Here is a 13,619-nt window from a genome sequence, read left to right as displayed (position 1 = left end):
TTTCCCCCCCTCATCAATCTACACACAATACCCCATAATGACAAGCAAAAACAGGTATTTAGAAAGTTTTGCAAATAAAATAAAAAATTAAAATACATTTACATAAGTATTCAGATCTTTTACACAGTACTTTGTTGAAGCAGCTTTGGCAGGGATTATAGCCTTGAGTCTTCTTGGGTATGATGCTACAAGTTTGGCACACCTGTATTTGGGGAGATTCTCCCATCTTCTCAAGCTTTGTCAGATTGGATGGGGAGCATCGCTGCACAGCTATTTTCAGGTATCTCCAGAAACGTTAGATCGAGTTCAAGTTTGGGTTTGAATGCAGGTTTACCAGTCTTGACATCGTGTTTGACGCCGTCCACAGAGATGGTGGCGTTGGCCAGAGGTTTACCCTCCATGTCCCTCACTATGCCCTTTATCCCACGATGCACCTAGCACAGGAAAAAGCACCTATATAAGGGCTCAATGCTCAGATGACATCACTGGATGCAATACAATCAAGTATTTACTCATCAGCAACATACAGTACAGTTTCCAGTAAAGACACATTAAATACATTAAAAAACAAGTATGAGAATGGTTTAAAAACTGTATTCTCACCTGTTCTATGAAGGACAGTAGTGCCTCCCGGTTGTTCTCCCATTCCAGAGGCAGCTCACTCTCATGAGGAAACTTGTCACAGCCCAGGAAGACAGACAGCTCAAAGCAGTTAGTGTGCAGGTAGCTGAAGTCATTCATACCTGGGAATTTACAGCGTGGCGGAGAAGGAAGAATACATGATATCGGGTTAATTAGGAGCTCTCTCACCAGATTTTTCTGTACATTTCTCTTCCGCCCTCATTCTCTCTTTGTCATACTCTCTCCTTTAATATTTTTCTTGCCATCTCTCTCCCTCTTCCCTTTGCCTCATTACCACTATTCACATCTCTCCCCCTCCCCATAGAGACTCACTTCCCACCACAGGTTTCCAACTGGCCCTGTTGATGATACCCTGTCCCCCAGAGATGTCGTCTGTGTGGCAGGAGCCACGCTGGGTCTCCGTCATGGTCAGGTGGCTGTGGGCGTACGACATGGCCAGCCAGCGGAACATGGTGTCGTCAGACGTCTCTCGTAGCGCGTCCCCATTCTGACGCTGCATCCGGGCCCACGTTTCCTCATTCATCTCATGGTTCACACCGGGTCTCAACTCACGCCGAGACCCCAAAGTCTGTTGGAAGACAGAGGAATAAGACATATGTTCATGTTATAGAAGAGACCAGGGCTGGGCTGAAATGGAACACTATTCTCTTGGCTCCCAGTGCAAATATAATTCCTTGGGTACATCTGAAATTCACTAAATAGTGGACTACTTTTGGACACCAGTGTTCAGGGCCGGACTACAGCATTTGGGGCCACAGGGCAGTTGTAAGAACATTTCCTGTAATTGTACACTTTTTGCAATGAGGCAGGGAATTGTTTTTAATGTTTCTTAATGTTTCATAGCTCATCTTATGCTTTTGTTCACATTTTGCCATGATGCTGAGAGAACACTTTGCTACCCCAACCCCATGATTTTGGATTGGGGGCACCATGGAAGTCAGGGCCCCGGGGCATGTGCTCTGAGTGCTTGTTCGGTAATCCGGCCCTGCCAGTGCTGATTCATCCTATTCCAGTCAGAACAGAACCCACCCCTGTAGCCTTTGGAGGTCGCTGCATGTCAAATGGGTACGCCACCACTTTCTCTCCACCCTGCAAATTGGCTCCCAACACAAATGGGGTCCGCTCCATCCAGTTAATAATGGCTTTGGTTTCCAGGGCAACCTACAGAGAGAGAGTGGGAGATGTAGATCTAACACCAGAAATACAAATTGTAGTATAATTGGAAAATTAACAATACAAAATAAATAAATATTAAAAAACAACATCTGTAGCCTTAACACCCACCGAGCCATTGAGGAAGTTCTCTGGGAGTGGGATGTGGTGATTAGGTACAATGCGTGGGACCCAGCCTCTGTCCTCTGCCCCCCATAGAACACTGTTGAGGTCCGGGAAGTTCTGGAAGATATCGTATCCCTCCTCAGTCCAGTGGCCCAGACCCCAATTCCCCATCTCAGAGCCCTGGAGACGAGAGAGGAGGCTAGAAAATAATAAAGAAAGCATCTCTATTGGAGAGATTAAGAGCAGGGAGTTTGAGGGGTGTGAGAAACCGGATATGGAAGGACAGTATGTAATGTAACATTGGTTCCAGTTTCATCAGCTTAAACATATACTGTATATTCCTTGTTGGAGCATCTTTCTGGAATGAGCCCAGGTCCCTCACCATCTCGTAGGCCAGTTCGTAGGCGTCTGGGTTGAGTGAGGGAACCAGGTGTATTCTCACTCCCTCCACCAGGCGGCGCACTCTGGGGTTGTTCTCATTATACTCCTTACACATGAACTGCATCAGCAGGAGGAGCAGCTCCCGCCCCAGTGCCTCATTACCATGGAGACCAGCCGTGTAGCGGAACTCCGGCTCACCTGGTGAGGAAGATGACATCCTGTTATGGTGTTTTGTGATCACTTAGTATGTGTGTGTGTTCCTTTGCTGTATGGCTCAACTATCACACACACAAACAAACAAACACACACACACCTGTCTGGTGTTCCCCGGGGTTGTCAGAGATCTCCATGGCATACATCTTCAGGCCTGCAGAGCTCTTCCCAATGTTATAGATCCTAGTGATGTTAGGACACTCCTCATTTATCACCTTCATCATCTGACATGGAGAGAGGGAGGGAGGAAAGGGAGGGAGGGAGGTGGGAAGAGGTGTGATGGAGGGAGAATGGGAGCGGGAGAGGAGGGAGATAGTGAGAGAGGAGTAAGGGAGGAGAGGAGAGGGATGAGGAAGAGATGAAGGACAGTATCAATCTCACCCGTCACACTCTCATTAAACACTCACCTGTCTCATGTCCTTATAGTTGTGGTGTCTGAAGTCAAGGTTGTCTGTGGGGTTGACCTCATTCTCACTACGGAAGCTGCCTGTGGGAAGGGGTGAGCAGACATTGGAAGCATATGGCTGAATACACATGGGAGCGATCATTCATTGGATGATCCCATTCATTCATCCCATTCATTCATGGGATGTTGAGGACGGGGATGGTAACGGGGATGTTCAGGACGGGGATAGTTGAGGTTGGGGATGATAATGGAGATGTTGAGGATGGGGATGGTAACGGGGATGTTGAGGACGGGGATGTTGAGGATGGGGATGGATAATGGGGATGTTGAGGATGGGGATGGTAACGGGGATGTTGAGGACGGGGATGGTAATGGGGATGTTGAGGGCGGGATGGTAACGGGGATGTTGAGGACGGGGATGGTAACGGGGATGTTGAGGACGGGGATGGTAACGGGGATGTTGAGGATGGGGATGGTAATGGGGATGTTGAGGACGGGGATGGGAACGGGGATGTTGAGAACGGGGATGGTTGAGGAAGGGGATGTTGAGGACGGGGATGGTAACGGGGATGTTGAGGACGGGGATGTTGAGGACGGGGATGGTAACAGGGATGGTAACGGGGATGTTGGTAGCGGGGATGTTGAGGACGGGGATGGTAACGGGGATGTTGAGGACGGGGATGTTGAGGACGGGTATGGTTGAGGACGGGGATGTTGAGGACGGGGATGGTTGAGGACGGGGATGGTAATGGGGATGTTGAGGATGGGGATGGTAACGAGGATGTTGAGGGCGGGATGGTAACGGGGATAGTTGAGGACGGGGATGTTGAGGACGGGGATGGTAACGGGGATGTTGAGGACGGGGATGGTAACGGGGATGTTGAGGACGGGGATGTTGAGGACGGGGATGGTTGAGGATGGGGATGTTGAGGACGGGGATGTTGAGGATGGGGATGGTAACGGGGATGTTGAGGACGGGGATGGTAACGTGGATGTTGAGGACGGGGATGGTAACGGGGATGTTGAGGACGGGGATGGTAATGGGGATGTTGAGGATGGGGATGGTAACGGGGATGTTGAGGACGGGGATGTTGAGGATGGGGATGGTAACGGGGATGTTGTGGACGGGGATGTGGAGAACGGGGATGGTAACGGGGATGTTGAGAACAGGGATGGTTGAGGACGGAATGGTAACAGGCATGTTGAGGACGGGGATGTTGAGAACAGGGATGGTTGAGGACGGGTTGGTAACGGGCATGTTGAGGACGGGGATGTTGATGACGGGGATGGTTGAGGACGGGGATGGTAACTGGGATGTTGAGGACGGGGATGGTTGAGGACGGGGATGTTAACGGGGATGGTTGAGGACGGGGATGCTGAGGACGGGATGTTGAGGACGGGGATGGTAACGGGGATGGTTGAGGATGGGGATGTTGAGGACGGGGATGTTGAGGACGGGAATGGTAACAGGGATGTTGAGAACGAGGATGGTTGAGGACAGGGATGGTAACGGGGATGTTGAGGACGGGGATGGTAACGGGGATGTTGAGGACGGGGATGGTTACGGGGATGTTGAGGATGGGGTTGGTAACGGGGATGTTGAGGATGAGGATGGTAACGGGGATGTTGAGGACGGGAATGGTTGAGGACGGGGATGGTAATGGGGATGTTGAGGATGGGGATGGTAACGGGGATGTTGAGGATGAGGATGGTAACGGGGATGTTGAGGACGGGGATGGTTGAAGACGGGGATGGTAATGGGGATGTTGAGGATGGGGATGGTAACGGGGATGTTGAGAACGGGGATGGTAACGGGGATGTTGAGGACGGGGATATTGAGGATGGGGATGGTAACGGGGATGTTGAGGACGGGGATGGTAACGGGGATGTTGAGGACGGGGAGTGTTGAGGACGGGGATGGTTGAGGACGGGGATGGTAACGGGGATGTTGAGGACGGGGATGGTAACGAGGATGTTAAGGGCGGGATGGTAACTGGGATGTTGAGGACGGGGATGGTTGAGGACGGGGATGTTAACGGGGATGGTTGAGGACGGGGATGTTGAGGACGGGATGTTGAGGACGGGGATGGTAACGGGGATGGTTGAGGATGGGGATGTTGAGGACGGGGATGTTGAGGACGGGGATGTTGAGGACGGGAATGGTAACAGGGATGTTGAGAACGAGGATGGTTGAGGACAGGGATGGTAACGGGGATGTTGAGGATGAGGATGGTAACGGGGATGTTGAGGACGGGGATGGTTGAGGACGGGGATGGTAATGGGGATGTTGAGGATGGGGATGGTAACGGGGATGTTGAGGATGAGGATGGTAACGGGGATGTTGAGGACGGGGATGGTTGAGGACGGGGATGGTAATGGGGATGTTGAGGATGGGGATGGTAACGGGGATGTTGAGGATGAGGATGGTAACGGGGATGTTGAGGACGGAGATGGTTGAGGACGGGGATGGTAATGGGGATGTTGAGGATGGGGATGGTAACGGGGATGTTGAGAACGGGGATGGTAACGGGGATGTTGAGGACGGGGATATTGAGGATGGGGATGGTAACGGGGATGTTGAGGACGGGGATGGTAACGGGGATGTTGAGGACGGGGATGTTGAGGACGGGGGATGGTTGAGGACGGGGATGGTAACGAGGATGTTGAGGGCGGGATGGTAACGGGGATAGTTGAGGACGGGGATGTTGAGGACGGGGATGTTGAGGACGGGGATGGTAACGGGGATGTTGAGGACGGGGATGGTAACGGGGATGTTGAGAACGGGGATGGTAACGGGATGTTGAGGACGGGGATGGTAACGGGATGTTGAGGACGGGATGTTGAGGACGGGGATGGTAACGGGATGTTGAGGATGGGGATGGTAACGGGGATGTTGAGGACGGGGATAACGGGGGATGTTGAGGACGGGGATGTTGAGGACGGGGATGGTTGAGGACGGGGATGGTGAACGGGGGGATGTTGAGGATGGGGATGGTAACGGGATGTTGAGGACGGGGATGGTAACGGGATGTTGAGGACGGGGGACGGGGATGTTGAGGACGGGATGGTAACGGGATGTTGAGGATGGGGATGGTAACGGGATGTTGAGGACGGGGATGTTGAGGACGGGATGTTGTGGAGGATGGGGATGGTAACGGGATGTTGAGGACGGGGGATGTTGAGAACAGGGATGGTTGAGGACGGGATGGTAACGGGGATGTTGAGGACGGGGATGTTGAGGACATGGGATGGTAACGGGATGTTGATGACGGGGATGGTTGACGGGGATGGTAACGGGATGTTGAGGACGGGGATGGTTGAGGACGGGATGTCACGGGGATGGTTGAGGACGGGGATGTTGAGGGGATGTTGAGGACGGGGATGTTGAGGACGGAATGGTAACAGGGATGTTGAGAACGAGGATGGTTGGAGGACAGGGATGGTAACTGGGATGTTGAGGACGGGGGATGGGATGTTGAGGACGGGGATGATGTTGAGGATGGGGATGGTAACGGGATGTTGAGGATGAGGATGGTAACGGGGATGTTGAGGACGGGGATGGTTGAGAACGGGGATGGATGGGGATGTTGAGGATGGGGATGGTAACGGGGATGTTGAGGATGAGGATGGTAACGGGATGTTGAGGACGGGGACGGGATGGTTGGGGAGGAGGATGGGGATGGTAACGGGATGTTGAGGACGGGGATGTTGAGGAAGGGGATGTTGAGGATGGGGATGGTAACGGGGATGTTGAGGACGGGATGGTTGAGGACGGGGGGATGTTGAGGACGGGATGGTAACGGGATGTTGAGGACGGGGATGGTTGAGGACGGGGGATGTTGAGGACGGGGATGTTGAGGACGGGGATGGTAACGAGGATGTTGAGGGCGGGATGGTAACGGGGATGTTGAGGACGGGATGTTGAGGATGGGGATGGTAACGGGGATGTTGAGGACGGGGATGTTGAGAACGGGGATGGTAACGGGGATGTTGAGGACGGTGATGTTGAGAACAGGGATGGTTGAGGACGGGGATGTTGAGAACAGGGATGGTTGAGAACGGAATGGTCACGGGCGTGTTGAGGACGGGGATGTTGAGAACGGGGATAGTTGAGGACATGGATGGTAACGGGGATGGTTGAGGACATGGATGGTAACGGGGATGTCGAGGACGGGGATGTTGAGGACAGGGAAGGTTGAGGACGGGGATGGTAACGGGGATGTTGAGGACGGGGATGTTGAGGAAGGGGATGTTGAGGACGGGGATGTTGAGGACGGGGATGGTAACGGGGATGTTGAGGACGGGGATGTTGAGGAAGGGGTTGTTGAGGACAGGGATGGTAACGGGGATGTTCAGGACGGGGATGTTGAGGACGGGGATGTGGAGAACGGGGATGGTAACGGGGATGTTGAGGACGGGGATGTTGAGAACAGGGATGGTTGAGGACGGAATGGTAACAGGGATGTTGAGAACGAGGATGGTTGAGGACAGGGATGGTAAACTGGGATGTCGAGGACGGGGATGGTTGAGGACGGGGATGGTAACGGGGATGTGGAGGACGGGGATGGTTGAGGACGGGGATGGTAACGGGGATGTTGAGGACGGGGATGTTGAGGACAGGGGATGGTTGAGGATGGGGAGGTAACGGGGATGTTGAGGATGGGGATGTTAACGGGGATGGTTGAGGACGGGGATGGTTGAGGAGGATTGGGATGGTAATGGGGATGGTTGAGGACGGGGATGTTGAGGACGGGGATGTTGAGGAATGGGGATGCTGGGGATGGTAACAGGGATGTTGAGGATGGTTGAGGACAGGGATGGTAACGGGATGTTGAGGACGGGATTGTTGAGGATGGGGATGGTAATGGGCATGTTGAGGACGGGGATGGTTGAGGACAGGGATGGTAACGGGGATGGTAACGGGGATGTTGAGGATGAGGATGGTAACGGGGATGTTGAGGACGGGGATGGTTGAGGACGGGGATGGTAACGGGGATGTTGAGGACGGGGATGGTAACTGGGATGTTGAGGATAGGGATGGTAACGGGGATGTTGAGGATGGGGATGTTAACGGGGATGTTGAGAACGGGATTGTTGAGGATGGGGATGGTAACGGGGATGTTGAGGACGGGGATGGTTTAGGACGGGGATGGTAACGGGGATGTTGAGGACGGGGATGGTAACGGGGATGTTGAGGACGGGGATGTTGACGATGGGGATGGTAACGGGGATGTTGAGGACGGGGATGTTAACGGGAATGTTGAGGACGGGGATGGTTGAGGACGGGGATGTTGAGGACGGGGATGGTAACGGGGATGATTGAGGACGGGGATGTTGAGGACGGGGATGTTGAGGATGGGAATGGTAACAGGGATGTTGAGAACGAGGATGGTTGAGGATAGGGATGGTAACGGGGATGTTGAGGACGGGGATGGTAACGGGGTTGTTGAGGATAGGGATGGTAACGGGGATGTTGAGGACGGGGATGTTGACGATGGGGATGGTAACGGGGATGTTGAGAACGGGGATGTTAACGCGAATGTTGAGGACGGGGATGGTTGAGGACGGGGATGTTGAGGACGGGGATGGTAACGGGGATATTGAGGATGGGGATGGTAACGGGGATGTTGAGGACGGGGATGGTTGAGGACAGCGATGGTAACGGGGATGTTGAAGACGGGGATTTTGAGGACGGGGTTGTTGAGGACGGGTATGGTAACGGGGATGTTGAGGACGGGGATGGTAACGGGGATGTTGAGGACGGGGATGGTTGAGGACGGGGATGGTAACGGGGATGTTGAGGACGGGGATGGTAACGGGGATGTTGAGGATGGGGATGGTAGCGGGGATGTTGAGGACGGGGATGTTGAGGACGGGGATGTTGAGGATGGGGATGGTAACGGGGATGTTGAGGACGGGGATGTTGAGGACGGGGATGGTTGAGGACGGGGATGTTGAGGACGGGGATGTTGAGGACGGGGATGGTAACGGGGATGTTGAGGACGGGGATGTTGAGGACGGGGATGTTGAGGACGGGGATGTTGAGGACGGGGGATGTTGAGGACGGGGATGGTTGAAGACGGGGATGGTAACGGGGATGTTGAGGACGGGGATGTTGAGGACGGGGATGGTTGAGGACGGGGATGTTGAGGACGGGGATGTTGAGGACAGGGATGGTAACGGGGATGTTGAGGACGGGGATGTTGAGGACGGGGTTGTTGAGGACGGGGATGTTGAGGACGGGGATGGTAACGGGGATGTTGAGGACGGGGATGGTAACGGGGATGTTGAGGACGGGGATGGTAACGGGGATGTTGAGGATGGGGATGTTGAGGACGGGGATGTTGAGGACGATGATGGTTGAGGACGATGATGGTTGAGGACGGGGATGGTAACGGGGATGTTCAGGACGGGAATGGTTTCATGGATGTTGAGGATGGGGTTGTTGAGGACGGGGATGGTGAGTACGGGGATGTTGAGGACGGGGATGGTGAGGACGGGGATGGTTGAGGACGGGGATGGTAACGGGGATGGTTGAGGACGGGGATGGTAACAGGGATGTTCATGAAGGGAATGGTAACAGGGATGTTGAGGATGGGGATGTTGAGGACGGGGATGGTGAGGACGGGGATGTTGAGGACGGGGATGGTAAACTGGGATGTTGAGGACGGGGATGGTGAGGACGGGGATGGTGAGGACGGGGACGGTAACAGGGATCGTTGAGGACGGGGATGGTGAGGACGGGGATGGTGAGGACGGGGATGGTGAGGACGGGGATGGTGAGTACGGGGATGGTGAGGACGGGGATGTTGAGGACGGGGATGGTGAGGACGGGGATGGTAAACTGGGATGTTGAGGACGGGGATGTTGGAAACGGGGATCGTTGAGGACGGGATGGTGAGGACGGGGATGGTAAACTGGGATGTTGAGGACGGGGATGTTGAGGACGGGGATGATAACGGGGATTGTTGTCTCAGGATGGTAAGTTGGTGGTTGAAGATATCCCTCTAGTGGTGTGGGGGCTGTGCTTTGGCAAGGTGGGTGGGGTTATATCCTTCCTGTTTGGCCCTGTCCGGGGGTGCCCTCGAATGGGGCCACAGTGTCTCCTGACCCCTCCTGTCTCAGTCTCCAGTATTTATGCTGCAGTAGTTTGTGTCGGGGCTAGGGTCAGTTTGTTATATCTGAGTACTTCTCCTGTCCTATTCGGTGTCCTGTGTGAATCTAAGTGCGCGTTCTCTAATTCTCTCCTTCTTTCTTTCTCTCTCTCGGAGGACCTGAGCCCTAGGACCATGCCCCAGGACTACCTGACATGATGGCTCCTTGCTGTCCCCAGTCCACCTGGCCATATCTGCTGCTCCAGTTTCAACTGACCTGAGCCCTAGGACCATGCCCCAGGACTACCTGACATGATGACTCCTTGCTGTCCCCAGTCCACCTGGCCATGCTGCTGCTCCAGTTTCAACTGTTCTGCCTTACTATTATTTGACCATGCTGGTCATTTATGAACATTTGAACATCTTGGCCATGTTCTGTTATAATCTCCACCCGGCACAGCCAGAAGAGGACTGGCCACCCCACATTTGCTCTCTCTAATTCTCTCTTTCTTTCTCTCTCTCGGAGGACCTGAGCCCAAGGACCGTGCCCCAGGATGACCTGACATGATGACTCCTTGCTGTCCCCAGTCCACTTGACTGTGCTGCTGCTCCAGTTTCAACTGTTCTGCCTTGTTATTATTCGACCATGCTGGTCATTTATGAACATTTGAACATCTTGGCCATGTTCTGTTATAATCTCCACCCGGCACAGCCAGAAGAGGACTGGCCACCCCACATAGCCTGGTTCCTCTCTAGGTTTCTTCCTAGGTTTTGGCCTTTCTAGGGAGTTTTTCCTAGCCACCGTGCTTCTACACCTGCATTGCTTTCTGTTTGGGGTTTTAGGCTGGGTTTCTGTACAGCACTTTGAGATATCAGCTGATGTACGAAGGGCTATATAAATAAAATTTGATTGATTGATTGATTGAGGACGGGGATGTTGAGGACGGGGATGTTGAGGACGGGGATGGTGAGGACGGGGATGGTAACGGGGATGTTGAGGACGGGGATGGTGAGGATGGGGATGGTGAGGACGGGGATGGTGAGGACGGGATGTTGAGGACGGGGATGGTAACGGGAGGAGGACGGGGATGGTAAACTGAGGATGTTGAGGACGGGGATGTTGAGAAACGGGGATCGTTGAGGACGGGATGGTGAGGACGGGACTGGGGATGGTAAACTGGGATGTTGAGGATGGTGGGGGATGTTGAGGACGGGGATGATAACGGGGATTGTTGTCTCAGGATGGTAAGTTGGTGGTTGAAGATATCCCTCTAGTGGTGTGGGGGCTGTGCTTTGGCAAGGTGGGTGGGGTTATATCCTTCCTGTTTGGCCCTGTCCGGGGGTGCCCTCGAATGGGGCCACAGTGTCTCCTGACCCCTCCTGTCTCAGTCTCCAGTATTTATGCTGCAGTAGTTTGTGTCGGGGGGCTAGGGTCAGTTTGTTATATCTGGAGTACTTCTCCTGTCCTATTCGGTGTCCTGTGTGAATCTAAGTGCGCGTTCTCTAATTCTCTCCTTCTTTCTTTCTCTCTCTCGGAGGACCTGAGCCCTAGGACCATGCCCCAGGACTACCTGACATGATGGCTCCTTGCTGTCCCCAGTCCACCTGGCCATATCTGCTGCTCCAGTTTCAACTGACCTGAGCCCTAGGACCATGCCCCAGGACTACCTGACATGATGACTCCTTGCTGTCCCCAGTCCACCTGGCCATGCTGCTGCTCCAGTTTCAACTGTTCTGCCTTACTATTATTTGACCATGCTGGTCATTTATGAACATTTGAACATCTTGGCCATGTTCTGTTATAATCTCCACCCGGCACAGCCAGAAGAGGACTGGCCACCTGTAACACTTCAGGTGTCGTAGGTGTGTGGAGTCAAACGCAGGAGACAGTGAGTGCAAAGCTGTGCGTCTTTAATAGCGCCAACGCATCCCAGGGTGCTCACAATAGTAACGGCCCCAAACACAGGGCATGAGAATGTACAACAGAAAAGTAACGACCAGGCACTAACACGTACTTCTAACAACAGAGCCGAAGGTTACACTGCAATAATCCCGCACAACAACCAGGCGGGCCGGCTGTCTAATAAAGACAAACTAATTAGCTGATTTAATCATGAACAGGTGCTACCACTAAACATACAAGGGAGAGGAAAAACAATCAGTGGCAGCTAATAGGCCGGTGACGACGACCGCCGAGCGCCAACCGCCGGGAAGGGGAGACACCCTCGGTCGGACTCGTGACAGTACCCCCTCCTGACGCGCGGCTCCCGCAGCGCGCCGACACCGGCCTCGAGGTCGCCCGGAGGACGAGGTGCAGGGCGATCCGGATGGAGGCGATGGAAATCCCTCAACATGGATGGATCCAAGATGTCCCTCACCGGTACCCAGCACCTCTCCTCCGGACCGTACCCCTCCCAGTCCACGAGGTACTGCAGGCCCCTCACCCGGCGTCTTGAGTCCAGAATGGCCCGGATCGTGTACGCCGGGGTCCCCTCGATGTCCAGAGGGGGGAGGGACCTCCGGTACCTCACTGTCCTGCAGGGGACCAGCTACCACCGGCCTGAGGAGAGACACATGAAACGAGGGGTTAATTCGATAATAGGAAGGGAGTTGTAATCGATAACACACCTCGTTTATTCTCCTCAGGACTTTAAAGGGCCCTACACACTGCGGACCCAGCTTCCGGCAGGGCAAGCGGAGAGGTAGGTTTCGGGTCGAGAGCCAGACCCTGTCCCCGGTACAAACACGGGGCCTCACTGCGGTGGCGGTCAGCACTCCTCTTCTGCCGTCCACTCGCTTGTCGTAGAGACTCCTGGACGGCCCTCCAGGTCTCCTTGGAGCGCTGTACCCATTCCTCCACCGCAGGAGCCTCGGTCTGGCTCGGATGCCATGGTGCCAGGACCGGCTGGTATCCCAACACACACTGAAAAGGGGACACGTTAGTAGAGGAGTGGCGTAGTGAGTTCTGAGCCATTTCAGCCCAGGGAATGTATCGTGCCCACTCCCCTGGCCGATCCTGGCAATACGACCGCAGAAACCTACCCACCTCCTGGTTCAATCTCTCCACCTGCCCATTACTCTCGGGGTGATAACCGGAGGTCAGGCTGACAGAGACCCCCAAGCGTTCCATGAACGCTCTCCATACCCGAGGCGTGAATTGGGGGCCCCGATCAGAAACGATGTCCTCCGGCACCCCGTAGTGCCGGAAGACATGGGTAAATAATGCCTCCGCAGTCTGCAGGGCTGTAGGGATACCGGGCAACGGGAGAGACGGCAGGACTTAGAAAACCGATCCACAATCACTAGAACCGCGGTGTTCCCCTGAGACGGCGGAAGATCGGTCAGGAAATCTATGGACAGATGTGACCATGGCCGCTGTGGAACGGGAGGGGTTGTAGCTTCCCTCTAGGAAGGTGCCTAGGAGCCTTACTCTGAGCGCACACTGAGCAAGAGGAGACATAACCCTTAACGTCCTTAACCAACGTAGGCCACCAATACCTCCCCTGAAGGCTCCCCACTGTCCTCGTCACCCCAGGGTGACCCGAGGAGGGTAGGACGTGAGCCCACCGAATCAGCTTGTCCCGAACATCAGCGGCACGTACCTT

General features: G+C 54.3%; 1 protein-coding gene across 6 annotated transcripts in view; it reads right to left on the bottom strand.

The window, feature by feature from the left end:
* LOC118387407 (adipocyte enhancer-binding protein 1-like) overlaps positions 1–13,619 on the bottom strand; it is a 38,355-nt gene that overhangs the window by 1,308 nt on the left and 23,428 nt on the right. For all 6 annotated transcript variants that reach the window (XM_052525496.1, XM_052525495.1, XM_052525497.1 and 3 more), the window contains 8 exons: positions 2,922–3,001; positions 2,615–2,738; positions 2,303–2,499; positions 1,927–2,100; positions 1,672–1,803; positions 955–1,210; positions 604–743; positions 335–434 (listed from right to left, as the gene is read on the bottom strand). In XM_052525496.1, coding sequence (XP_052381456.1) covers positions 335–434; positions 604–743; positions 955–1,210; positions 1,672–1,803; positions 1,927–2,100; positions 2,303–2,499; positions 2,615–2,738; positions 2,922–3,001 — 1,203 coding nt within the window. The remainder of the gene's footprint in view (positions 1–334; positions 435–603; positions 744–954; positions 1,211–1,671; positions 1,804–1,926; positions 2,101–2,302; positions 2,500–2,614; positions 2,739–2,921; positions 3,002–13,619) is intronic.

The sequence above is a fragment of the Oncorhynchus keta genome, chromosome 9, assembly GCF_023373465.1.
Source record: "Oncorhynchus keta strain PuntledgeMale-10-30-2019 chromosome 9, Oket_V2, whole genome shotgun sequence".
Classification (NCBI taxonomy): Eukaryota; Metazoa; Chordata; class Actinopteri; order Salmoniformes; family Salmonidae; genus Oncorhynchus; species Oncorhynchus keta.
The sequence above is the reverse complement of the archived record's forward strand: the minus strand, read 5'-3'. Positions and strand labels throughout refer to the sequence as shown.